Source organism: Bidens hawaiensis, unplaced genomic scaffold (assembly GCF_021521415.1).
Source record: "Bidens hawaiensis isolate Kalapana, Puna unplaced genomic scaffold, B.hawaiensis_p1.1 tig00012479_1, whole genome shotgun sequence".
Classification (NCBI taxonomy): domain Eukaryota; kingdom Viridiplantae; phylum Streptophyta; class Magnoliopsida; order Asterales; family Asteraceae; genus Bidens; species Bidens hawaiensis.
This window is the reverse complement of record NW_027492022.1, coordinates 444,296-472,171: the sequence shown is the minus strand read 5'-3', so window position 1 is coordinate 472,171 and position 27,876 is coordinate 444,296. Positions and strand designations below refer to the sequence as shown.

General features: G+C 35.7%; 3 protein-coding genes across 7 annotated transcripts; 1 reads left to right on the top strand and 2 right to left on the bottom strand.

Moving 5' to 3' along the window:
• The first annotated feature begins 8,244 nt into the window (after positions 1–8,244).
• On the top strand, positions 8,245–12,029 carry LOC143541257 (uncharacterized). 5 transcript variants are annotated; one of them, XM_077034134.1, is made up of 7 exons: positions 8,245–8,355; positions 9,793–9,878; positions 10,061–10,174; positions 10,251–10,351; positions 10,437–10,560; positions 10,635–10,756; positions 11,216–12,029. In XM_077034134.1, exons 2-7 carry the CDS (start codon positions 9,821–9,823, stop codon positions 11,303–11,305), a joined length of 609 nt encoding a protein of 202 aa, XP_076890249.1. In that variant the 5' UTR covers positions 8,245–8,355; positions 9,793–9,820; the 3' UTR covers positions 11,306–12,029. The 5 variants fall into 5 exon arrangements, 4 of the variants coding, with proteins under 4 accessions (XP_076890249.1, XP_076890250.1, XP_076890248.1 ...); XM_077034135.1 differs by having other exon boundaries at positions 8,251–8,355; positions 9,793–9,967; XR_013136728.1 differs by lacking the exon at positions 8,245–8,355 and having other exon boundaries at positions 9,548–9,878; positions 11,216–11,599; positions 11,677–12,029.
• A 1,990-nt stretch (positions 12,030–14,019) lies between these two features.
• On the bottom strand, positions 14,020–16,560 carry LOC143541256 (thiamine thiazole synthase, chloroplastic-like). Its single transcript, XM_077034132.1, has 3 exons — positions 16,163–16,560; positions 14,579–15,139; positions 14,020–14,277 (listed from the first exon to the last, which is right to left on the bottom strand). The coding sequence occupies exons 1-3, from the start codon at positions 16,505–16,507 to the stop codon at positions 14,116–14,118; spliced, it is 1,068 nt and encodes a 355-aa protein (XP_076890247.1). The 5' UTR covers positions 16,508–16,560; the 3' UTR covers positions 14,020–14,115.
• A 6,133-nt stretch (positions 16,561–22,693) lies between these two features.
• On the bottom strand, positions 22,694–25,139 carry LOC143541231 (protein translation factor SUI1 homolog 1). Its single transcript, XM_077034109.1, has 5 exons — positions 25,042–25,139; positions 24,001–24,100; positions 23,717–23,922; positions 23,585–23,638; positions 22,694–23,021 (listed from the first exon to the last, which is right to left on the bottom strand). Exons 2-5 carry the CDS (start codon positions 24,035–24,037, stop codon positions 22,977–22,979), a joined length of 342 nt encoding a protein of 113 aa, XP_076890224.1. The 5' UTR covers positions 24,038–24,100; positions 25,042–25,139; the 3' UTR covers positions 22,694–22,976.
• Positions 25,140–27,876: the final 2,737 nt, after the last annotated feature.

Below are 27,876 nucleotides of genomic sequence, written 5' to 3'. Positions count from 1 at the left end.
TGAAGAAGATTAAGGTGTATAGAGGTTCCAGGAAGGGGCAGAAAGCCATCGGATGACAGCATATTCCCGTATTCAACTTTCGACGACGGACTTGTTATATTTATTTTTTTTAATGTAAGTTTGTCGTTTGGCATTAAGGTTGGAGGCAGCTTGCATGTTGGTCCCCCGTGATAACATCTTGGATCCTTCAAATTTATATACTTATAATATCGGGAGTGTTGTGCACCATGAGTTTGTACCACATGCTTCTACGTTTGTACACAATTTAGTAGTCTGTTTTTTTTTTGCCAGGTGTCCTGACTATTTCTGTTTTGTTTACATGTTTCAATGACGAGTGTTTCTTGTAGACAGACACATATAAGTCTCTGACACCCTTTTGGTACCACCGCACTGCTTCTCTCTTTGGCTTCTTTCTCTTGTTACCACCGCTCGCCTCACCACCTCCGTCCACCACCGCTCGCCTCACATCTGGTACCTTCATTTTCAATCCCTTCGATTCCATTTCCGGTTAACCTACTGCTGCCGGGTTGTATTTGGAAACCCTAGGCGGCGGTGGTGTTTTCCGCCGGGTGTACGAGGCCAACCTACTGCTGTCGGGTTCTACTTGGAAACCCTAGGTGGCGGTGGTGGTCCGGTGATGTTTTACAGCGGCTGTAGTGGTCTGGTGGCCTCTTACCGTCTGTCTCAAGCTGTCGTCCGTTGCTGCATTTCGTAACGTGGTGTGTGCAGTGTTATATCGGATGGTGGTTGCTGGTGATTTCATAACCGTAGGGGCGGTGTGTGGTGGCATGTTCTTACCTTAATTTGGCTTATTTTCCTTCTTTTTCATCAATTACGGTTACCACATTCATCATCAATCCCGATTCAGGTATGTATTTTTTTTTTTTTTTAGTTTTTCTCCATCAATTGTGTAACCAATTGCTTTGGTTAGGATTTCAGTAACAAAAATTTTAAGACCAGTTTAGTCTGCTGGCTTTTGTTGATGTTGATGCTGATATTATCAATCAAAGTGGGAACTAGATGAGTTGTACAATACATGTCACAATCCACTTTAGTCTGCTGGCTTTTGTTCAATTACACTTTGATTTCACCGAATATTACTGATTTCGCTATCTTTGGCATTTGGAGTTCATTTAGCATGCTGTTGCACATGTGGAAGGAGTCTTATGGAACGGAAATGCTTCAACTGAGCATTCTACCGAAGACAAGGTATGAAGTGATTTTAGTTACGTGATATTTACTATTGACTTGGTGTCTTTTATGACTATAGTAGTTTGATACTTTGATGAGTGATAGCTAATAGGAAACACACTGTCTTATGGATTTCTTATATAGTTGCTCTTATATGTATGTGTGTTAGCAATATAATTGTGAAGACTATTGATTTGGTTCAGAAAGGCTTCAGGTTTCAAGTTTATGTTAGTCGTTGCCATTTTTATATTCTAAATTTAGTTGCGGGTCAGAAAGGCTTTAGCTTATTATGGGTTTGGGTCAGAAAGTCTAGAAAAATTTCATGAAAGGATATGAGTCTGCAATTTTAGGAACAATAAAACACAGTTGGTTTTGAATCTTGATGTTATTTTCCACTCTACTTTGTTTGGTGGAGTTATGAAATTAGTTTCAATTTAATGTTAATGAATGTGCAGTTGTAGTTACCTTTTTCTTTAAAATGTTTTGGCTTGATCTTGATAATAATAGATTTATGTCTGCTCTGTTTTGGTTAAAGGTTACGAGTATTGTATTTATTTGTGGAATATTGTATGTGTTGGTCAGCGGTTGGCAGGTCACTATTTTGTGTTTTAGTTAATTCATTTGTTACGTTGTTTGGTAGGTTTACATGATGTTTGCTACTATATTGTTGTGTATGGTTGCTGGTTTGGTTTGACAGATTTTTTTTTCTCATTTTGTTCTACTTTAATCAAGTAGAAAATAAGAGTTAGTGATTTGTCCTCAAATTAGTATTCATGTAGAATTAATTATGAAGTGCATACAGGAACAAACCAAATTGTTGCTCAGGTAGATATCTTTCCAAGTAGTCAATTTGTGTCAGTGGTGTGGTGTTTTCGTCACATTTAGTGTGTCATTCAAATTACTTCTTCATGGATACTTGATTCCTTCATGTGATTAGCTCATAGGTTGTTTTGTCATTGTTGGGCTATGTTTTCGTTAATGATTTATCTCATTTTGTGGTTGTGCCGGTCTTCAGATACTGTGTATGTTGTATGCTGTTGGTTTTATCATATAGTGATTCACACGAAGATCGTCAGGTCTCTCCCACCTACACCAGACCCTAAATCCAAGAGGCCAATGCAAGAAACACTAAGTACTAAACTTTTTTAAAAAACAAAACTGCTACAATGCGTAGGTCAAATATGTTCTCAAGGACATTATGGTCAAATCTGATATGAAGCGCAGTTTGGTCAAAATGCAGTTTCAAAAAGTAGTTGTAAATTGGTAACAAAAGATTACTTAAACATACAACCATTGATACCAATTGCAACTTAATTTTTAACCATGCCGTTGGACAAAAATTCATTTTGGTCAAATCTGAGTCGCAATTTCGTCTGGCTTTCCTAAAACTGAAAGTTTGACCGATACACCCTTGATGTCATATAATTTGTTTGCCTTTGTTTGTAGGCGTCAATCAGCTGTCAGTTCTTAACTTTTAATATACCTCACAAGGCTTTTAATATCTAGGAGAAAAGAAGCAAAAGATGCAATAGAACATGGTTACATAAGCTTTTATTGGGAAATCGACATAAGACATCTAACATCACAATGCTGCATTTTTTTGTATTGTAAACCCAAAAATACCCAACTATATGATATAAGGCAACTTGGGTTTCAAAATGTCCTATGTATTATTGTAGCCCATACTAGCATGTGCAACTCAAATGTATGTCAACTAGACATGTATATCTATGCAAACATATATTACCAGAACAATATGAACACCCAATCCGTCGACCAACACACATCCGGTGAGCACCCAATTACGCCGCATCGCGACGGGTGAGCCCACTAGTTACTATCAAATAATGAAAAATGAACAAAAAGCCCAAGGTAAAGAATTATTAATAGTTATTTTATTTATAATGTTTAATTTTAAGTCTTTATGTTTAGGTTTATAAAATCTGAATATAAAATTTCATTAGTTGTTTTTGAAGGTTTATGTTGATTTAACTTAATAACAAATAAATATAGCTACATAATGGTTTATCGTCCTAATGAACAAAAAACAAGTCGGGTTTACTTGGATGGCGTTGTTTTGAGTGTTTGATAGAACTTACTTTAATCAGTGACAAATCAAAAAATTTTTAGTCGGTGCTCAGTTATATACAAATATACTAGTTGGGTGCATGTACGATGTGGCAGTGTGTGCGTGCAAACGCTATATCAAACACATAACCAATGTCAACAGGCTATAAACCTTAAGAACGATAAGCGAGATTAAAATCTACATTGTTGATTGTTCTATCTCCTCTTCAATGGAGCACCACTCCTTTTTATATAACTGTTATAGCAGATCCACCAAGAAAGGGAGGAGAATCAATTACATACATTAGGGTTGATAGCTAAGGAAAAAATGTGTTTGGGGATTTTGAAATAGCAACTTGGATAATTAGAGAGTCGTATAATAACTTTTAGATTAAAATTTATTCTGGTGGTTCTTTAGAATACTTTAATCGGATTAGACGCTAACTTAATGTTAAACTTTGATCAAGCGAATCAAGAACACAAACACGAGATTTGATCAACACACGATCGACTCTTTTATTAAGAAAACGACTAATGGGAAAAACTTAATAATTACTAACACATTGAACCTAGGGTATATATAAACCCACGGTTCCTAATCCTATACTAACTCAAATACAAAATTTGAATCCAAAACAAATAGGATTAAACAAAATAAGACGAACTTATCTTAAAATAATAAACTAATTATTATATTAAATATTCTTCGAGATTTTAGGAGACTTCAATCTAATTTGGTGTTGGACATGTTTAACACTCCCTCTCAACACCAAACTTCTTCTAATCGTGACACACACGAAACACCTCGACTCGAAACAACCCCATGACTCAACACAACAGGTCACGTCTTCTGGCTTCGGCTCAAGTGTTCAATTCCAACACTCCCTCTAGATTCATACTTGTTCCTAGAGTTTTTCACAACCCGCAACACTCGTTCTCTTTGGACTTGATTCTTGGACTCGTCACACGCCTTCACACGAAGTTGCATCTAGGTTCGTTACTCCTTAATCTACACAAGATCTAGGACATATTCAACTCACCTCCAAACAGACTTATCACAAGCCTTGATCATCTTCGGTGCCCTCCTACGAACCCACTGTTCGCACAAACCGAAACCGAAATCATCGAGCCCGCTGCCTTCTATTTTGGCAGCCCAAAAACCATAACAATATGACCATTTTTAGCCACCGGTTCTAGCTCCGTAACTCATCCCTCACTTTTGTCAACAACCTGAACCGCTGTTGACCTGTACGTTATGAATTTTTCCAGAAACCGGACCCCGAGCATCTGATGCTGTTATCTCGTTTAGACAGCCCGATACGCTACCACTCGAACTATTGGATCATTGACCCAACCCACTAAACTACCCGACACACGGAGATTTAACCATACCGACACACAATCATGGCACAACATCACTGCTCAACACATGGAGATTTAACCATTCTGACACACGGTGACGGCACGTCATCACTGAAACCTTTAACTCGATGAACACCTAAACAAAGTTGACACACAACCTTGTCGCACTCCGTTATACCGGCGGACCCGAACCATGCACCTTGTAACCGCTATTAACACATTTTTGAATCGTTTATACGTCGGCCCGAAAATAACTTCAAATTTAACCCACTATCAACTACTACTGGAACCTGGATACGTTTGATCGGAAACTCATTGTGATTGAAACACGGACACACCTTCGATCGGAAACTTTCAGCGATCGACCGAAACCTGGACACACCCTCGATTGGATTCTCTGTTTTAAACGAACTAAAACAGTCAGTCGTCGCTTCCTTCGACTTTAAGTGGTTCAATCACTTACCCGACAAACAGGTCGCAACTCGTTCACGACCGACGGGCACTCATGATCGAGACTCCGAGTATTTCTTGATCCGAAATTACTATTGTGATTAAACAGACTTTAGCAAATGCTCTTCCTGCTGTAATCGGTACGCCACATACTACCGATTCTTTCATGATCACAACCAAAATTTCTTCATACAACCAATACATTTGATCTTAATTTCAAAGTTGATGTGTGGTTGACTTTTGTGATTCCAGTGGGTTAGCCTTGAACAAAAACAAAGCAACAAACAATATAATAACATATATTATACTTTCAGAATGTAAATAGGAGAACTGCATAGGCGTCGTCTTCAAACCCAACAGAATGATAGAAGAACTACTATCTTTGACTTCAAGGAACTTGAGTCCTTTCTTCCTTGCAGAACATACAGCGCACACAACAGAATTTGACATGAGCCATTAGCCAACCAAGGTTGACCAACACCATATATCTACTCTGATGTTCATTACCGGTCACCCCTTTCGTCTCAAATGGCACTTCCGCACAACAGTGGTCGACCCAAAACACGCATCCGTCTACTACTGCTATTAGACTTGAAAGTGGGTATCTAGAACAATGCAACACACGCGCACCGACACACAGTTTGCTCAAGGAGCTTTTCTTATAATCGGCTTACGACAAAAAACTGGATACACTACCAGTCACCCGTGTCGTCATAAGCGGCACTCCCGCACGACAATGATTGACGCGAAACACCTCACACTATTAGAATATTGAGCAATTGCAACCAAAACTTGTAACTGAAAAAACCGGTAGCAAATTTAGCGACCGATTTAGCAAAGTTGCTACCAAAAATGCCAATTACTTGATACGATGGCTAAGCGGTCGAAGTTTTTGCAACCATTTATATTCGGTGACTAGACGGTCGGAGTTTTTGTAACCGGTGGCTAGGGGGGTCGGAGTTTTTGCAACCGGTGGCTACGGTTGGAGTTTTTTTTGCAACCGAATGGCTAGGCGGTCGGATTTTTTGCAACCGGTGGACCGATGGCTAGGCGGTTGAAGTTTTTGCAACCGATGGCTAGGCGGTCGGAGTTTTTGCAACCGCGGTCGGATTTTTTGCAACCGATAGCTAAGCGGTTGGCGATTTTGCAACCAGTGCTATGTGGTCGGAGTTTTTAACCATTTATTTTAAAAAATTGTTTTCACCGTAGTTTTTAACCTTTTGTTTAACATTTTATTTTATTATTACATAAACATAAACAAAGCATGTGACTTAGGTAGAGCATTAGCAATTGTACTCCGATTGAGTTATAGAAACAAGCAGATTGTACTCCGATTTATTTCTGGCAATTCGCTTAATTATTTGTGACTTGACTGTTCAGATTGTGGGTTGGTTTGCTAACGCGCAGTAAACGGATCAGAAGACATGTTAGAAACAGGTCACTTCTGTTTTTGGGCCAATTGGCTGCAGGGGACGTTTTGACGTTTTTTTTTTCTCTTTTTAATTTTTTTTTAAATCATTAGAGAAACATATAAAGGACCTAGAGGCAGTTTTACATTTGTTTCAAAGCAATTCCTTATTGGCAAAGAGGTCCAAATGCACTTTTGCAGATTCAAAGTAGAGTATTTAGCCCATAAATTCTCCAAAGAAGGAGTTAGCAAAGTGTTTTGTCATAGAAACGGATGCTTCTCCTAAAGGGTTAAGGGCTAATGCAAGATGATCATCCTTTGGCTTTTATTAGCAGGCAGGGTTATATCAGTCAAACATCAGAAAGAGTTATTAGCAATTTTGATGGCTGTTAAACATTGGCATAACTATCTGATTATTAAGCATTTTATTAAAATATGCAGCCAGGATTGTTATTCTACTACACTGCATTTTGGGGTAATTTCCCATTATTTCACGCGTTTTTCACGTTCCCTCAAGAAAGACATGTGCTTGCAAAAGAATTAACTTCTCATAATATCCTCATGTCTGTAAGTTGTAACATTTGTATGTTCAGAGCTATATACATGTACATATGTAAATTACAAAAGTGTAAAGAATATTGAATGGATGTCATATTAGATTCCAATTAGGCAATAAGTGTCAGCACCAATGAACTATGAAATTGTTGGGAAGATTCTTAAATTTTCATTATATTAAAAATTATACATTAACTGTTGGGAAGATTCTTATATTATATTTTTTTACGATATCGACTTGTGAAAAAGCTCGATCAAGCCGAGCTTAAACGAGCTCGATCGAGCCGAGCATAAACGAACTTGAGCCTAAAAGTAAGCTCGTTTAATAAACGAGCCCGAGCTTCACTTATCAAGCTCGAGCCGGCTTGCGAGCCCAAACGAGACTGCCATTTGTATATTTTTTTATAGTATACCTACATATATATTTACATGTATTTATATGTATATAATAATTAATAAATTAACAAAGTAACTAAATAATATACATTGTGTTATATATTAAATTTTAATCAAAAAATATTTAAAAGTTAATTAATTAATAGTAAATGAGTTGAGTCTGAGCTTGAAAAACTATTCATAAGCTGGTCGAGCTTGAGCTCGGCTCGGCTCATTACACACCTATTATTAATGAACCAACACTTAAATGATCCTTCCAGTATTTTTAAATTATTGATATAACCATGGTGCTTATTAAGTATTCATCTGATGATTTATTTAATTTTAATATGCAAGTAAATGATTTTTAATATGCAATGAAACTGTGTTATTATTATTATTATTATTATTTTTGTTTTCATTTTGTTTTAGTTCTAGTACCGTAATGAGAGTAGCTAATACCGACTCAATTCGCGTTGAGTTGTTGCTCTCTTCAGAGACCAACCGACGCTACCCCATTGGCCTGTTTTAATTTTTATATTTATCCTTTTGTTTTCATTTTGTATTAGTCTTAGTATTGTAATGAACGTAGCTAATACCTACTGAATTCACGTTGACTAGCCACAACAACACCCGAATTTTTTACGACCGATTTTACCGTGCAACGCGCGGGTCAATTACTAGTTAAGTATTCAAAAATTATTCTTCTTTTGTTTTCAAAACGGGTCACTGTTGCCTTATAATAATTTATTTAACGAAGCTGTGTTTTTTTTAATCTATTTTCTTGAAGGACTTAACAAAAAATACATTCTATTTCAATCTCATAACACACAACATAAGAAGACGACTACTGCCATCGTAAAACTCGCCGTTAGCCACCGTAACCGCCGAACTGCCACCGTAAAACTCGTCGGCTCTCTGACATCACTCAGCAGTTAATTCGTCTGGTTCGTTTTCTCATCACTCACTCACGGATTTTGAACAGTTTGGTTATTGTTATTTGAACAGTTAGGTTATTGTGATTCAGTTGGATCTGAACTGTATTCAAATTGAGTTTACTATTAACGATTAGGTTTATTAATAAGTTTCTGTTGAACAATTGTTAGTATTATTGATTGTTAGTATTAACGATTAGGTTATATTGTTAGTGTTGATGATTGACCTAAATTAACGATCTGACTTGAATGTGACTTGATTTCTATTGTTTTCTAGTCTAGTTTTGTGATGATAGTTCGTTGAATTTAGGTTTTCCTAGATTCAGAATCGACATGAATGAATTTTGATTTTAGGTACAATTAGGTTGTGGCATATACAATTAGGTTGTGGTACATTAATGTATTGAATCTCTAGTTTATTTAAGCAATAGAGAATTAGTACATTTAAACAGTCAAAATTGCACTAATTTTGACGTTATTTTACTAATCACGTGAAAAATAACGTTAAAAGTGGCGGAAGGTTAATCAGGCATCATGTGGTGGCGTTGATAGCCGAAAGACAAGGGCACATGCACCAATCAGCCGGTGTCCCGATGATTGAGTGTTATGTGTCTTATGTCCAAGGCTTGATTCAAAACTACTATCGAGCCGGGGGTCTCACCGGAAGCAGCCTCTCTATCCCTATGGGATAGAGGTAAGGCTGTCTACATCTTACCCTCCTCAGACCCTACCATAGCATTGCTATTGGTGGGATATACTGAGTACGATGATGATGATGATGATGATGATGATGATGATGATGAAATATCTATAATTTTGTTTTTGTTGTAGTTATCATGGCACATACTATGGGTCGAGGTAGTGTTCAATCTGGCGGTCGAGGTTATGGGCGGTCCAGTGGTCGAGGTAGTAGTCAATGTAGTGGTTTACGTAGTATTCGAGGTATCGGTCAAGGTAGTGGTCATATTGGTGATCTAGGTGTTGGGAAACATGGTGATCGAGATGGTGGTCAAGCTAGTGATGGATGTAATGGGCAACGTAGTGGTCATATTGGTGATGGAGGTAGTGGAATAGGTAGTTGTGATAACATTGAATCACAATCGGATGCAGATGATGCCTTCTCCCATTGATGGTAGTGATGGTGATGATGAGTCTACTGTTCATGTTGCTAGGCGGGGACGTGCTTCACAAGTTCAAGTACCTTGAAACGGCTTATTGAGGGCCATACTTTACCTCTTAACGGGTCAAATGGGTTGGTGTGACCAAATATTATTAATTGCTCTATCTAAAATTTATATTAGTTTTAAATAGTAAAGTGTTTGTTTTATTTATAAAGTTTAATGAGAAAGGAAGCAATTGCAAACCCAGACTGCTACATTTTACCTGTTTTAAAAATAACTTGTTACCAACTCTTCCGTTTTGTGAATTGAACATGGTTATATGTTATAGGCTGCAACATCTTCCACAGACAAATGGCATGGGAAAGAACTTGGTGTTCGTGATGAAAAAGCTGTTCATATGCTCATACATCATAGGTATTAGCTAGAGTTGACTTTGTTGACTCAGTTCATAACAAAGTTCATAATGAAATCTATCTACATTTTCTCACCACCCAAAGTTCAATGTATACTTTGTTTGATCCATATGTTAACAGTAATCCAGATATCCCTTTCAGTCCATACATTAGATTTTCATATATATCTTTTATAACACGCAGTCGCAACACCGCTCAGTAACAATGGGACGAAACACTTGTTCTTGTATTTGGAGGGATTGCTCTTATTTTGTGTACTTTCTTTCCACTTAAGAAGTATAACCAATTTTTGGTCTGGTACGTCTATTTTTTAGATTGCTTGATTTTATTTCAACAAACCAGGATAATGGTTACATCAAACTCTTATTTGCAGGATGGGAATCTTTGCTTCGGTCTATTAAGAACAGCATTGCAAATGGTGGGACGAAACACTTGTTCTTGTATTTGGAGGGATTGCTCTCTCATTCACCCAAGGTAATCCTATATCTGTAGATCCTTTTTATTAAACGTTGCAAACATTTGAATTAAAATAGTTAAAAAAAAATTAATTTTGTGTCAGGGAAATCTGCCCATGCCATATCTAAAATCTGTTCTTGATGTTTATGATATTGTTCTCCGCAACCCAACTGCATGTGGTGATGTGGCAACAAACAAGGTGAAGCAGGAGATAATCCATGGGTTAGGTAATACTTTCTATGAACTTGGACAGCCTTTTTGCATTTAGATTACCAACTTTTTTTTTAATTTGTTTTGGCAGGAGAAGTGTATGTGTATGCACAAGGAATGTTTGAAAGTAGCATGTATTCACAGTTGCTTTCTATCATTGATTCTGCAATCAGAGAAGCAAAGACCAGTCAGAATAATTTTGAAGCTGAATTTGTGAGTGCTAATCTTGTAAGATATTATTATGCAGTTTGATAAGCAATGTCAATATTCTGAATTTGTGGAGAAGCAAAGATCAGTCAGAATAGTAAGTTTACATTTTGGTTATAAGGTAAAGATAGGGCTGTGTAATCAGTTTACAGTTTGATAACAACAAAATTTCAACAGCAGCAGCAAAGTGCTACTGAGTCGGCCATGGGTCTTACACTTTGCTTGCTAACTCGTTAAACATCTTTGTCACAGCCCGTTAAACGTATTATTATATACCATAGGCTCGTTTACAACTCACATATAACTTGTTTATTATAGCCCGCTTATAGTTTGACTTTTCAGTTTATTACAGCCTGTTTTTATTTTGACAGTTTGACTTTTTAAAAGTCAAACTATCACTTTAATTTTTCACAATATTAGAAAGTTTGAATGTTTTTGTAACTTATTTGAATCCATTATTCTTAGAGGGATGAGGCCAAATTATTGACTGAAGATTGGGAAGGAGCCGTTGCAGATATCAAATCAGCTGCAAAAAATCTCCTCGGGTTTGTTTAAAGTTTAAACTCGGTTATATTATTGATGCGAATTGTATATGTGTGTTTGTAATTATAAAAATGATATTTTTTAAATGATATGAGCATTCGGGAGTCACTTATGAAGGCGGAGAAAGCTTTGAAAATAAGTCAACGGAAAGATTGGTATAAGATTTTAGGTGTGTCGAAGACTTCAACAATATCCGAGATAAAACGAGCTTATAGAAAGCTAGCCTTGCAATGGCACCCGGATAAAAATGTGGATAATAGAGAAGAAGCAGAAAATAAATTCAGAGAGATAGATGCTGCATATGAGGTTCTTTCTTTACCCTTTTGAGTCAAACTGGTGACTTTTATTGGGTTGACCGTTGACCCGATTACTGTTGATTGCAGATCCTTGGAGACGATAACAAGCGTGCACGATATGATCATGGTGAAGACATTGAAGTATGTAATTGGCTAACATTCAAAAGTATGGTAGTTATGGTTTTTGATTTTTGATTAGCTAGAGTAACATTTTTTTGTTTGTTTATAGAACTCGAATAACTTTTTGTTTATATTGAATCTTTGATACAAATTTATAGTTTGATTTGTGTCGTATGTTTGTGTCTATATTTATATATATTTTGAACAATTATTTTTGGTTGCCTTGAGATCAAAAAGACGGTAGCAAGATTTGCAGATTTGCGGTTGCAAGACTTGCTACCGAGAAGTGGTAGCAAGACTTGCGACGGCTGCAGTGCAGCAGTGGTTGCAAGATTTGCGACCGCAGCAGTGGTTTCAAGATTTGCGACCGCAGCATTAGTTGCAAGATTTGCGACGGATACAGTGGTTTCAACATTTGCGACTGCTGTAGCAAAACTGTCGCAATAGGGCAATTGTGACGTGTGTTTTTCCGACAGCATTTTTAGTTGCAAAATGGTCACAATAGGGCAGTTGCAACCGTTTTGCGACCGGAAAGGTCGTCGCAATTGCCCAGTTTTCTTCTTGTGATAAATATAAAATAAATTCATGTTGTAACTGTCTATAACCGATATCTTTATGGTTTTTTACCTAATAGTATTTTGCTACCGAACAATTACCATTACAACTCCATGCATTTAATGACCTTGGGCAGATGACAAAGATGAATACTGAAGTATCACTGACTACCTGAAGCGAAATTTGAAATTCACTTAAACAACGGACTCCGAATATTCAATACACAACTATGTTTTCAACAATTCTATAATTTTATTAAGGGGCAATAACACATTTCCCATTCAAATCTCTTTAATTGTATATTACCCAACCTGAAAATTTAATGACAGAGAATATAAATGGAACGAATTGAATTGTAAATTGACTATAATTTATGAGAGTGATTCATTTGAAGGTCCATTATTGGCTGCCAATGATACACTCCCAAAGCAAAGTTATTGATGCTATATATGCTCATGCAAGATTAATTGCTCACCACTGACCATGGGATGATAGTTTCCTAGGCGGCTGCTGTTATAAGTGTGCCAACCAACTGACCAAGAGTAACGACTTTTCCAAGATTAAATAAATAAATAAATAAATAAAACAACTCATAAATTCATATACAAGTCGGTAAGGGCATCCGCAGTTGATGCACGACAAAATGAAGAAATCTTTTTCACGTAGATTATGAATATTAGTTTAATTTTATTTCATGGCTTCGAGTAAGTACTCATGTTTGATGTCATCAAGTGATTATTGTTATGCTATACTATGAACAATGTTGTAAAAATCTTTATTTGCTAGTCGGGCGGTGAGGTGGGGACTAGCGATTAATCAGAGGATTAATCGAGATTAATCGGGAATAATCGGATCGTACTTTAATGTATAATTTTCAGTTTTATATATACACGCACACATTTTTATATAGAATTTTCAGTTTTATACATACACAAATATATCTTGGCTGGAATCTCGCTTGAAACCGTTGGGTTTTGTTGTAACCTCGAGCGAAACCACTTATTTTGGTTAGAATATTCTCGCTGGAAACTGCTAAATTTTGGTCGGAATCTTGTCGGAACCGCCATTTTTGGCCGGAAACCGCCGATTTTGGTTGGATTTGACCTTTGACGAATGAATTGGCCGACTAGCCCAAAATTAATCAGTGAAATGGGGACTATTGATTAATTGAGGGTTAATCGATGACTAGTCAAGATTTTTGCAACACTGACTATGAACTATGTTGTACGTAATGCTTACTCCGACAATTTACTACAAGGATTTGATATTATATTTAGAGGGTGGATTACTTTTCTACACTCACAATATTGCATTTATCAACCTTTTTAACTTATTCAAGTTTTATCATAATAAAAATAATTACGTTCTATAAATGTTTTAAAATATTGCTCGTTTTTCTTTTTTATAACAGAAGATGTGGTTTACAAAAAAATTAAACTCTTTAGAAAAAAAAAATGTTTCAAAAATCAAAACCATAATACCTTAACTATTTATCGCATTAGTGATGGACAAGAGGCATTCGTGTGACTACTTTTAGATACTGTCTTATTAGTGTTCAACTTGTGTAAGCTTTTTATCGGTTGTGATGTTAAAGTAAATTAGACAATTTCCAGGATAGAAAATATTCCCACTAGATACCTTATACCATGGAATCCTTTTCATGCATCAAAGATATCATCATACCACCAATCATACCTTCTAATTCTAGGCACAAACATGAATCAACAGAACACAACACAAACGATTCACAATCACATAAAAACACAACGTCTCAACAACAAACTAACAACGAAAGGACATCTGTTTTTTAATTTATTCAAACCCGAACTTCACCCTAAATATCTACTCCATTTAGGCATCCACAGTCTCACCCGAATCCACAGCTGCAAGGATCAGCTCAGGGTGAACACTTCCCACACTCGTCCCGTCCAATGCATTCGGGAGCCCGAGTGCCTTCAATGCCAAATGAGCTGCTTTTTGTCCAGATATCATCATAGCCCCAAATGTTGGCCCCTGTAAAAATCATTTGTAACCAATTTACTATCTATTTCACTAATTTAATAGTCTATGCCTAATAAAAAAGTAACTAATGCGTCACGTGTAACAGTTATGTGAGCCCAAGATTTTTTTTTCACTTGTTTCACTTATTTCACTTGTTTGTATTTACTATATTAAATTAAATATAGTAGCTTATGTGAGATGTTTGACTTAAAATATTAAATGGTTAGTTGGTAATTATACTAAATTTCAATATTACTCAACCCGTGTAATACACGGGATTCTAATCTTAGATAACAGATTATCGAAAACGTACCATTCTGGGAGATCCATCGATCTCTGCAACTTCCATCCCGGTAACGATCATTCCAGGAACAATCTCTCTCGTGAGCTTAACAATCGCGTCTTCAGCAGTGTTCATGTCGAGCGCTTTCATCCCAGGAACACTTTCAATCATCCCAACACTCCTGAGCCTCTTGACACCAGTGGCACCCATGGGACCATCATGACCACACGAGCTCACAACCACCTTAGCCTCCATAACATTAGGGTCCATGCACGACTGTGTGCCGTGGTTCATCGACACCAAAGCCCAGTTGGTCACCACACCGCCTACTCTCCCTTCTTTAATGATCAAATCCTCCGCTGCAACCGCGTTGAAGAGCTTCACGTTTGGTCTCGCCAGAAGCTTGCTCATGATGGTTGATGTGAACAGAGCTGCGTGCTTGATGACGACGTAGTCTTCTTGCTCATCGTACTCGATCTCGAGCTCGTCAAGGAAGTGGTGTGCAGGCTTGCGGACAACCATGGCGGAAAATAATTGTCCGCCGAGCCACGCACCACCTCCGGGGCTCACCGATTGCTCAATGATGGCAACCTGTCATTATTTAAAATCATAAATTAGTTTATTTTATTCTGTTTTGTTTTGGCTACTAGTTAATATTATTATATAAACTAATAATAATTACTTCAATTTATTTTATTTTGTTTAAGCTACTATAGTTAATAGTTAATATTATTATATAAATTAATATTGTTATAGAAATTTTTAATAATTACTATAGTTCATTTTGTTTTGCTTTAGCTACTAGTTAATAATTAATATTATTATATAAATTAATAATAACTACTTTAGTTTATTCTATATTGTTTTAGCTACTAGTTAATATTATTATATAAATTAATAATAATTACTTTACTTTATTTTATCTTGTTTTAGCTACTAGTTAATAGTTAATATTGTTACATAAATTAATAATAATTACTTCACTTTATTTTATTTTGTTTTAGCTACTAGTTAATAGTTAATATTGTTACATAAATTAATAATAATTACTTTAGATCATCTTATTTTGTTTTAGCTACTAGTTAATAGTTTGTGGCTCAATGGTAGAGCACTCACTTTACAAGTGAGAGAGAGGGGGATCAAACCTCACTACCACCAACTTATATGAAAAATATGAGGGATGACCCTGGCTTGCTAGGGTTCGAGTCCTGATCTCACCCGGTTTTATCGGCTCCTCGCTGTCGTGCCGTTTGGCGGGCGTGGGGGTCGGGTTTTATCCGGTGAATCCCTCAACAGGTAGACCGCTAAGGGCTCCGTCCGGACTAATGGCCGGCTCAGGCTACCTTTAGCCAACGGGGGCCGCGTACGGGATACCCGGCGTTACTTAGTTGGTCGTTCAAAAAAAAATTTTGTTACATAAATTAATAATAATTACTCTAATTCATTTTACTTTGTTTTAGCACTAGTTAATAGTTAATATTATTACATAAATTAATAATAATTACTTTAATTCATTTTATTTTGTTTTAGCTAGTTAATACGTTACAGTTTTAAAGTAGCGTAATAATAACAATAATAGTTACTCTAGTTTATTTTGTTATAATTAGTTAATACCTGAATGTTAGGGTTTTTGCTAAGCTCATAAGCGCAAGAGAGCCCTGCGGACCCGGCACCGACTATAACAACGTCGGTGTCGGCATAGGTGATCATGTCGGTCATGTACCTCCGGGTCATTTCACGCGACACGATCGCTTCCTTGATCGGTTGAAACGTGAAGGACCCGAGATCGTACGGTGCGGCCGACATGGTGATCAGCGAGCTCTTGTTCCGGTTCGAGTTAACCGACTGGAAACGAACCGGAGACGAGACCGGGACACCATGGAAGGATGATTGGTCCAAGAAACATGTCTTGGTCTTGTTGGTAAGAGATGAAGCAAAGGTTGTAGTCATGGAAGCCATTGAAGTGGTTGAAAGTTAATTTAAGATGGTTTATGTTTTTGTGTTTTTGAGTGAGTAGTGAGTAAATTGTTGTGTGTTATATAGCGGTGGAATAGGTGTAAATATCGTGTAGTGGAGGGATAGGGTGTGGAGGGTGTACGATAAACTAATGGTGGGGTGTCTTTCCTTGCATTGTTTTAGAAGTCGGACCACAACTTTAAATTTTTAGCACTAAAGATGATCGTAATTGATTAATTTCTATTGGGCCATTTTTTGTTGTATCATTTTCACATACTTTATTTGGGAGATGTGATGTTATGATTAATTGAAAATATCTAACAATATTATTGTGATTGTTAATGTTATTGACCCAATTTCAAATGTTATGATTATAGGCAACAATTAAGATTTTTATGTGAATTATAATTCAGAGACAAGTTGAAATTGAAGGGAAGGCCGTCCATAAAGTTGATTACTCATCAAAGGCATGTACATAATAGTTACGTTTATAAGTTTAATTATTCATCTAATACGTGTACATAAAAATGTTCAGGATTAGTGGACGAAGATATGCACTTTGTCTGGAGTCTACCAAATACACTCAAGGAAGGTTTATAGGAAGAAATAGTTATGTTGCTACACATGCTTAAGACACCATGTAATGATTTTATCATATATGTGTGGGTGTGTTCATTTCTTTAAACATCCTTTTGGCATTCAAGAGATTGTAAGGCTTAAGGACTTAAGGAGGAAAGAGTTAACTTTCTACAAGAAACAAACCTACTCAATAATATCTCACCTACAGACTAGGAAGTGAGTTGATGAGATAAGGATAAATCGTACATCTATTTAAGAGATAGAGAGATTACTCCTAGTGAGATCTTCACTCAACATAACCTTTTGTAGTTAAGATACAGATTCGGTAGTAGAAGAGAAGAAAAAAAAGGTATCAAAAGGATCTCGAAGCACATAGATATGCTTAAGTACTCAACAAACTTTGCTAAATAAGGTGAATGCTTTAAGTACTTGTTTTTAAGGTTAGATTGTATTGATTACATCTAATCTATAGCAACTTAAAAATGTGTTTTAACATATTAAGTTTGCTCATTTTGTGATCTCAACTTCGTTAAATGCATATGATACAAATTCATTTTGATATACTTAATTATTTGTTATCGGTTATTATATTTACATTATTTTACACACAACAGTCTACTAAAACAAGGATTGCAATATAACACTTAATTGTATTATTTGATAACGTAATCGGGGCCCGAAGTGAAATGAGGTTGTCTAAGACCTATAGCTGGGACCACGTCTGTTTGGTGTGGGTAGTTAGTGCGTATCTGATTCAACTTTACTTGGATTTAGTTGGTTAAAAAGCTTCACAATATTGTCGTTTTATAACCACTACTAGTGACTAGGACTGTACTTCAAAATAAATATCTTTTTATTTCTATTTTAATAATTTATAACTGTTTTAGCAATAATGTTTAGATATCAATTGAAATGCCATTTTTATTTCTTGTCATCTATTTTAAATACTGTGTTTTATGTTAAATTTAAAAAAAAAGTGAACCAAGAGACTGTATACCGTGGTCATGTAACCTCATTGTTTTTTTGATTTTGTAGATCGAGTAGTATAGAAACTTCAATTGACCAAATTCCTTTACGAATGTTAACCCAGTATAGCTGTATAACTTTCAGGGTCGTCTTGTGGGTAAACCAAATAAAACCAAGGCTTTAGGCCTACAGTTTTTTAGAGTCTCAATCTAAAATAAAAGTTTGTATTATTGGGTTTTTTGAAAGTGCTTTTAAACAAAAATAAAATTAATAACTCAATGATGGACTACAAATTAAGGAATGCCACGTACCCATTAACATTACATATCATCCACATTCCATAATTCATGGATACTTTCTATAGCTATACGTATAAAAAAAGAAAAAAAAAAAGCCCTCAACATTTTAGGCCTCCGAACACGTTGAGCCGGCCATGATAATTTTTTAATAGTTCATTCTATATAAAACATAAAATTAAGCTTAAATGATATTTTTATTTAAGCCGGATAAAATTAGCTAAATTACCCCACTAATCACGGCCGAATTACTCAGACGCCTAAACAAGCCCAATTATCCTGTCTAATAACCCATTTATCCAATATCCCTCTAATTGTTTCCCAAATATAATTTACAAACCATCAACACCATACAGGACCGGCAAAACTAGATGACCAGACTCAAATCACTCGACCCGCTCCTTGGCTAATCATGACCAGAACCACATCTTTATTAGTGTATTTTTGTTCTTCACCTTTTGCACTCGATTACCTAAATAAGGTTGAGCTTGAAATTATATGTGACGTTTGATTAATGAGTAAAACTTGAGTTGATTTAAACTTGCTTAAAAATCATTCTCAGAACTTGAAATTTTAGGTGTATTGACTAGACGTGCACAATTCGGGTTCACCTTGAAAACCCGAACCGGTTCGGAACCGGTTTTTTTCACCCCGGGTACAAAATGACACCGGTTCCAGTCAGGAACCGGTTCGGTTCCCGACCCGAACCGATGCCCGGAAATGCAAACTTTTAGGAACCGGGTAGGGTGGAACCGGAACCGGTTTTTACGTAAAAACCGGTTCCACCGTTTTTTTTTGAAATTTAAACATTATAGCCGTTAGGAACCGGTTCCAACGGCTATATAGCCGTTTTTGACCGTTGGAACCGGTTTTTTAACTATAAATAGGTTATCTTCTTTCTATAAATAGCAAGGTTTGTTTGTGTACTTGTTAAACCACTCCCAAAACTATAAAACACACTCCAAACCACAATTAACCTTAAACCGACAACAAATGGCAACCAATGATGACGTTGTTATGGTGATCGAAACAACAAGATGCCCCGATGTTTGGGTTCATTACGATTTGTGTCTCATGACCGACTCACATGAGTTGGCACGTTGCAAATATTGCTCGAAGTTTCTTAAAGCAGCGTCCAACTCGACATTACGAAAACATACGAATAAGTATTGTCGAGAGAAAAGAAGATTGGAAGCTAAAAAAACGGAAGTGGGAGAGTCGTCCGGCTCTACAACCCAAAAATAAGTATTCCCGGATTAAAACGACGGACTTTGTTTTTTATGTTTTAGTTGTTATGTTTAGTATCGTTTATGTTTTAATAATGTTTGTAATAGTTATTTTTTAGATGAATAAAATGTTCGTCGTTATTAAAAAAGTAACAAACAATTAATCATGAGTAACAAAAGTAATTATAATAAAACAAATCAAAACTAAATATTAGTTGAACAAGTTACAAATAATTTTACCAAAACAAATAATTACAACTCTTCTTCGTCTTCATTCTCGTCTTCACCCTCGTCTTCGTTATCGGAAGAAACCCCGTCCTCCGCCTCCTCATCATGAATATGACGCTCTATTGGTATTTCGTCTTCAAAGTTCGCCTTGTGTTGTACACGATCCACCGCATCCATATGGTCCTTTAGGCAAATGCAAACCTCTAGAGACTCGGGAGTTAGTTTTGTTCTTCGCATAGATAACACCCTCCCACTAAGAGAAAAAACCGATTCGGAAGCAACCGTTGAGGCTTGTACGGCAAGCAAATCACGAGCCATGGCGGATAGAATGGGAAATTCGTTTTGTTTACCTTTCCACCAAGCCAACAAATCAATATTGCGAATTTCGTCGACCGTTGCGCCCTCAACATAGTTTGCTCCACTTTATCGACCAAGTTCGCTACTTGGTGTGTTTCCTCTTTGCCTCTTAGATGCCGATTCACGAATCCCATTCATCAAGTTTATAAGTGGGTCATTGCACGGCCTACCAGTTGTTGTTTTTTTCACAAAAGACGATCTCGTGCTTGGACCATACATTTGAAAATAATGGTCATAAAGGTCTTGAAGGTTTTTGTTGAACTTGTCATTCGCTTCCGTCGACAACTTCGGGTCAATCTCGTGCATACCTAAGTTGTCGAATATTTCCTCAATCGTTGTTTCAACCCCATTAACATTCCAATAGGGGTTTAATGCGGCGGCACAAGTAAAGACCGGCGGTATGATTTCAAAATATTTTATGAACTTTTCTTTCATCACCGCAACAATATTTTCGAAGAGTTTGTTCTTCTCCGCAAAGCTTTTAAAAACACAAGACATATAGTACAATTCTTGCAAAACCCAACAACTAGTAGGGTAATAGACTCCCGATAATTTTGTTGTTGACTTTTTGAACACATCAAGATACTCCAACAAATAACCGACTTAGACCCAAACACTTTCAGGAAACATATCGGCCTCGCGTTCTTCAACAAGATTGTTATGAAAAGCTTGTAAAGTTTGGCGTTGGGCAAAAGCACACTTTAACATATGACAAGTTGAGTTCCAACGGGTTGGAACGTCCCAATTCGGCCCCAAATACTTTCTTTCAACCGACTTGCAATAGTTCTTATATTCAAGATGTCTTCTTTTACCACTTTTGAAGACATCTTGTAACATAAGTCTAAAGTATTTTAAATCATCACAAATGTGTTCATTGTCAAGACCTATTTGAACAACCAAGTTGATGATATGTGCAACACATCGGACATGAAAAAAATCCCCGAAACAAGGTGGTGAATATTTAATGATAAATTTTTCAGCCGCCTTAGTATTGTTTGAAGCGTTGTCAAACGAAATCGAAAATATTTTATTTCTCAAGTTGTAAGTCGTTATAACTTCATCAAGTAATTCAAACAATTTTTCGGCGGTATGTGGGAACGGGAAGTTTTCAAAAGCGATGGTGCGTTTCATCAATTGCCATGTCACCGGATCAACCCAATGAGCGGTGACACATATGTATGATTCGGGCAACCCGTGTGGTGCCGACCAAACATCGGTAGTTAAACTAACCATGGCTTCTAAAGAATGAAAAGACTCGATTAACTCTTTTTTAGCACACTCCCACAACCTGATACAATGACGTCTTAAGGTAGTACGACTTACATGTGTGTATCTCGGTTGTAGAGTTTCGCGAATCAACGACGTCAACTCCGGGTCATCAAAGTGGTTAAACGGCAAACCTCGTTGAATAACGAACTTTGCCATTCTATCTTGAACTTGAGTCGTGTTGTAACGAAATAGTGTACCATCTTTACCCAAGTCAATTTGATCGGTCGCGCCAATCCCTTTCAACGCCTTGCAATATGGCTTCTCGATGTGCTTTCTCAAAGTAGAGTTGAAATCGTGCTTTAATATTGAACCACATAGTTTGCAACGAGCCTTTTGATAACCTTCGTCATCCACAATCAAATCCCAATTCTTCCATATGTCTTGGTTGCGGTTATGGTTGACTACCGTAACAACCCTTGGGTCCTCCGTAATAGGAACAGGGGCAACAAAAACACTCTTCTTAGCCTTGTTGTTAGTTTTTTTGATGGGTGCCATAATAATATTTAGTTGGATGGTCGGGTAAAGGAACGGGTTTGCTAAAGGAGTAGTATTGTAGTTTGTTTTTGAGTTTGGTGGTGAAACAAGTAATGGAAACAAGTTATATATAGGTTTGGGCATCAAAAACCGGTTCCAACGGCTATATTACCGTTGGAACCGGTTCCAACAGATCTATTGTCTCAAAAACCGGTTCCAACGGCTATATTACCGTTGGAACCGGTTCCAACGGTAATATTGTCTCAAAAACCGGTTCCAACGGCTATATTACCGTTGGAACCGGTTCCAACGGCTAATTGGTGTCTAAAAAAACCGGTTCCAACGGCTATATTATCGTTGGAACCGGTTCCAACGGCTAGTTTGACTTTTGTTTGACCCTTCAAAAAAACCCGTCGGAACCGGTTATTCCGGGTACGAACCAAACCGGTTCCAATTAAGAACCGGGTAGGAACCGGGTTGGAACTGGTACTGACATACAAATAGGAGAACCGGGTACGATTTTCGGGTACAAAAATACCCAAACCGGGTATTGTTCCAACCGGGTTGGAACTGGAACCGGTTCCGGTTCGGTTCCACCGGTTAGGTTCCGGAACCGGTTTTTTTGTGCACCTCTAGTATTGACTAGAACTTCAGTTATTTTAGTTGGTCTTGAATTTGGTTATGAAAACCGTTGAGAACTCCACTCAAACATACACCAACAATCGGTGCTTAGAAATCATGTGAACAAAGATCAGATTTGGTACATTTATTCATCAATCACACAACTTATCCCCTAACACAACCAATTGATTAATGATCTATTGACATGTCGGATCAAGTTTGATCGGTACCAGCTTGGGCAACACAAAAACTAAAGCAAAATCCAATGTCACAAATATCAAATACAGCATAAAGAAAAGACATAGATGTTCAGTGATTATTGTATATGTTTATTGCTGTTCACAATTCATAATCCTGCCATTACTAAACTGGTACTAGTACTAATAGAAGTTTCAAGCAAACCTTAATCACAAACCAACATAACCAGCAGATTTGCACATCTTGCATGCCAGCACCTCAGAAACCATGAATCTTGATATGATCCTTCTTCACAATACCCGCCTGCATAATAATACCAAACCAAATAAATAACTCAGCTACAACTAATACTATCAGATCATACAACAATTTCATAAAATTAAAAACCACATATTAGTAACCCCAAACACATTTATTTACAAAAGAGTTAAATGTTACAAGTGTATTTTTAACACACACAGCTTCCTCAAATATTATTAAAAAAAAATAGCATTTAACTAAAACAAAACGACTCCTATAATCATTTTTGACTTAACTAATTATTTAGTAAAAAATTAAATCTTGAACAAAAAGTGTTTCGGATCGACCCAATCCAGCCCATTCAGAATCCACACAATATAAATCCCAAACTCAATAAAATGATACAAATTCTGTAATCATTTTTACACTAAATTTTTATTGAAAAAACACAAAAATATATATTAAACAAAAACTGTTCCGAAGCAACCCAACACCACCTGTTTCAACAAATTAAAAAGCAATATGTTTTGAACATGAACCGTTAAAAATCAATCAGTTTTAAACAGAAACTGTTTATACGCGTTCAGTTATGCTCGTTGGCTAAAACAAAGTATCAAAATAATAACCTGAGTAAGAAAGGTTGAGACGTTCTTTCTCTGATCACCTTGAAGCTGAATGACCTTTAAAACAACATTAAAAATCAAACACGTTAATAACAAATTTAGATCTAATAACAATCATGCAAGATTAATAATAACCTGGCCAAGTTCAGAGTCCTGAACAACAGTGCCATTACAGCAGAACTCCTTTTTGAGATCCTTCAAAATCTTATTGTAACTGAAATCTTTTTTTAAACCCTGCACAGTTGTCAAGCTTTTCCTACCATTACGTTGCTGAATGCGAATATGAACGTATTCTTTTGACCCAGCACCAGAATCCTCAGCATTAGCTTCAGCAAACGGGTCTATAAAAACAAATAATATTAATAAAAAACCAGTTGTAGAATAAATTTTTAATAATAAATTACAGCAGAAGTGCCTACCAAAAGCAGAGGGAATCTGGAGGTCGAGTTCAGACATGAAAATTAGCTGGTAAAGTGAAACTGAGACCGACGCTTTTCTTGACGAATATCTTGCTCGGATCTGATAAAAAAAATAATAACAAAGCAAATAAGTAAGCGACAATATTAACGATTAGTCTGATACTGTTAAACAAACTATACCAACTAGTATCAAAAAATTACTTCAAAATCTTCATAAACTTATGTATTAAAAAAGGTTTAAGATGTAGCTTACATAACCTATTTACATTGTATGCAAAAAATGTATAATATAACACTAACTTTACGCTATCATTAGTAACCTTCTATAGCATGTAAAATGGTACCACATCACCATTTTACCTGCTTACAAAAAAAACGGAAAACTGATGCAACAAAAAGTTTTAAGTATGTAACATACATAACTCGAAAACGGAGGTGAGTTACATTTTAAAGCAAAAACTTACTAAAAAATATACATTTTTCCTCAGATGAAGTGAAGTATAATAAAAAAAACCACATAACAACTGAAGCTATCATTCTCAAAGACAACACACTTGATTACATGCCATATAACCACAAGTGTGAAACTGTATTCCAAGATATCTATATGATAGTATTTTGTATTATGATGCTCAGTAACTCAATAGAAAAGCTTTTAATTGCAAGTATCCTAGGATATATGATCAAATAAGACTTCAAAAGAGCACAGGCATATCAGTAATATTGTTCTATTATAAATATCTTTAATAATTTCAATTTGCCCTAATTAATATCACACTTCTGATTCATGTAATTAAAAAAAAAAAAACTAAAATACAATTAATTAATGATAATCAAAGAAAGCCCTAAATTAGAATCCAATAAAGAGATCAATAACGCATAACCAGTAATAGAAGCCGAATCATCAAACAATAACCCCAAATTAAAGAGATCAGCCATCAAATTAAGGGTATACGGAAACAAAAACCTAATTCATAAGCTAATCAAACACATGTTCATATACTCATACAGAAAGGTGTTGAATTAGATCGGAAATAATACCTGACCGACGATTAGGGTTTTGAACGTAGGACGAAGGAGTAAGCTGGATAGAGCAAACCCTAAAAAGAACGGACGAATCCAAGCAGACGTCGGTTCGATCACAAGTGAACAAAGCCAAAAGAAGTGAGTTTATCTTTATAAGAGTATAAAAGCCCTTGGACTATCTTCTTACGCTCGATTTTAACCATCTTAGTTTTACTTTTTCATGTTTTGGGCAAAAACTTTTCAAAAACAATAGCAGCATTCATGACCCATCCATCAACTGATTAAACCCTCTCCATCTTTAAAATATACAAGACTTTGGTACATAATTTGATTTCTAAGGATTGGATTTTTAAGTTTTATATTTTGAATTTAATAGTTAGTTATATGCTAAATATTTCAAAACTCGTATCGTTACAAGTTTCCTAACACTAACATGCTTACCTATCCAATCGTAGCAACTGAACTACTAGTTGGAACATGTTGACGTGTCCACCAGCACGCTAATTAGGTTCATATTATATCTCCATATAGACAAGCTCGCAAGTAACACGAATTCTAAACAGGTAAACACGTAAAGTTAATGATTTTAGTGTCACCGGGCTATTCGGGTAATCAGAATTTACTTTAGTTCAAATGAGAAATCACAATATACGTAGTATAATTTAGAAGGTGTGGAGTACACATTTATTCAAGACACTTGTTAGCTCAACATTGAGATACCCGATCTATGTTTAAGGTACCTCCGAAGGACGTCGCCCCTTGGCGGGCATGGGGCAGCGGCCCTAGCAAAGTCATGTTTGATGATGAAACCTATAGCTAGTTGCTATTTCTCGTTAGAAATTACTCCTAGTAAAAGTGTCGATATTTTCTTTTTTATTTGTCTCATTACAAATGTTCACTTTCAAAATTTATTAGCCAATTTTCACGTTTACCCTTAAACACACACAACTAACATTAATAAACAATATTGATGGACCCAATTTTCAAGGGCACTATTGTCATTTGGTAAGTGAAAAACAATCATAACATTTTTAATGAGACAGAGAAAATACTGGTTAATAAAGGTTGATAGTTGCTGAAGGTCGGTAGTGACTTTGAACTTCGACAATAACCAAAATTAAATCTTGGTGGCATCTTAGACTTAGCTCAACAGTAGCTACTTTGTCTATTGGTAATAGGGGCGTCAATTACTGACACGACCCGAAAACCAACACGAACCCGACATGAAAAAATATAGGTTTTGGGTCAGCTGACACAACCCGTTTTCTTAAATAGGTCAAACCGAACCCAACACGTTTGAAAAACAGGTCAACCCGAACCCGACCAAGTAAAAAGTGGGTTGGCATGTAAACTTGTTTAACAAATTTAGTGAACCTAATATTTTTAATTTATAGATAAGATGTTTTAAATTTTAAAGTTACATACTAAGTTTTTTTTTAATTTTTCTTATATCAATTAACTTTTAAAAATAAAACTAATTTCTTTTAAACTATTTTTTATCTACATTTTACTTCTAATAATTTCATTTGGTAGTTCTAACTGCATATTCTCTAGTTATTTCATTCGTTTTTCTTATTTTGAGCTAAATATGTGAACCTAAGTTTGTTAACTGAGAATGAGAAGTAAATACACAAAAACAATTAGATTTATCACAAATTATTAACAAGTTTTATATGAATAAGAGTAATAAATTGCTTAATTTATTACTAAGTCAATAGATATTACTCATATTCGTATGTATGTAAAATAGGTTGACCCGAAACACAACCCAAACACGACACGAATTTAAATGGATCGACACGACCCGACTCGAATAAAAATATGGGTTGGGTGAGGGTTGAAGAATCTTAGCACACTAACCCGTCAACCCGAAACCCATTAACCCGTTAACCTACCAACCTAATAACAGAATGGATAATAAATTTAGAAATTATGAATACAAGTATTAGTAACAAAAAGTTACAAGTTCTTTTATTTTCAAGAGATTACTCTATAAAATAGTAATCAAGTTTTGAAAGTTATTCCAATCAGGTCACTCATAAAATGTTTTGTTCTAATCAGGTCACCAAAGTTTCCGTTGTGATCCAATCCTATATATTTTATTTGGATAGCATGTTATGTAGATTTTTTTAAAATAGTTTGACATTGCAAAATGTTTTTTTAAAATTGACAAAATTAGTAAAAAATGAGGAAAAAAATTAAATTACAAAAAAAAACATTTCAGTTATTTATTTATTTGCAATTTTTAGGTTTTTTTTTTTGCAATTTTTCGCAATTTTAAAATTATTTCTCACTTTTTAATAAAATTATTTTGCAATGTCAAACTATTATAAAACAAAACCTACATAACTTGCTATCCATGTAAAATATACATGGTTAGAACACAAATGAAACTTTAGTAAACTGATAGGAACAAAATATTTTATGAGTAATCTAATTAAACTATTTCAAAACTTGGTTACTATTTTATAGTGTAATTGTTATTTTCAATAGTGTAGTTTTTGGAAATTATCTATATAAAGTAAAGTAGAAAGTTGGTGTCACAAACTTGCATTTGATAAAGTTTTATTTTTAATATATAAAAGATAGTTTTCCAAACCAAGCTTAAATGAAGTGATGGCCGGGTGGTTGTTATAGCTTGGCCTCTAGGCTATCTCTTCTTGTCAACCCATGTTCGACTCTTGGAAATTAGAAATGGTGGTTAATATATGTTTTTTTTGTTAGCTTCATTTTAGTGGGGTGTTTGGATGAGTTTCTAAAACTTGTTTATTTGTTATTTATTTGTTGAAACACAAAAGTTGTTTGGTAAAACAACTCCAAAAGCTTCAAAATTGAGTTTTTCAAAAGTTG

Bases quoted from the DNA above. Each gene is read 5' to 3' on its own strand.
- LOC143541257 (XM_077034133.1), top strand. From the start codon at position 9,776: ATGGTTATATGTTATAGGCTGCAACATCTTCCACAGACAAATGGCATG. The intron at 10,352-10,436 runs GTAATCCTATAT...ATTTTGTGTCAG, and splicing joins TGCTCTCTCATTCACCCAAG to GGAAATCTGCCCATGCCATA. The intron at 10,757-11,215 runs GTGAGTGCTAAT...CATTATTCTTAG, and splicing joins ATAATTTTGAAGCTGAATTT to AGGGATGAGGCCAAATTATT.
- LOC143541256 (XM_077034132.1), bottom strand. From the start codon at position 16,507: ATGGCTTCCATGACTACAACCTTTGCTTCATCTCTTACCAACAAGACC. The intron at 15,140-16,162 runs GTATTAACTAAT...AAATAATGACAG, and splicing joins GCAAAAACCCTAACATTCAG to GTTGCCATCATTGAGCAATC. The intron at 14,278-14,578 runs GTACGTTTTCGA...TGATTTTTACAG, and splicing joins TCGATGGATCTCCCAGAATG to GGGCCAACATTTGGGGCTAT.
- LOC143541231 (XM_077034109.1), bottom strand. From the start codon at position 24,037: ATGTCTGAACTCGACCTCCAGATTCCCTCTGCTTTTG. The intron at 23,639-23,716 runs GTTATTATTAAT...GTTGTTTTAAAG, and splicing joins AGGACTCTGAACTTGGCCAG to GTCATTCAGCTTCAAGGTGA. The intron at 23,022-23,584 runs GTTATTATTTTG...ATTATTATGCAG, and splicing joins TCTCAACCTTTCTTACTCAG to GCGGGTATTGTGAAGAAGGA.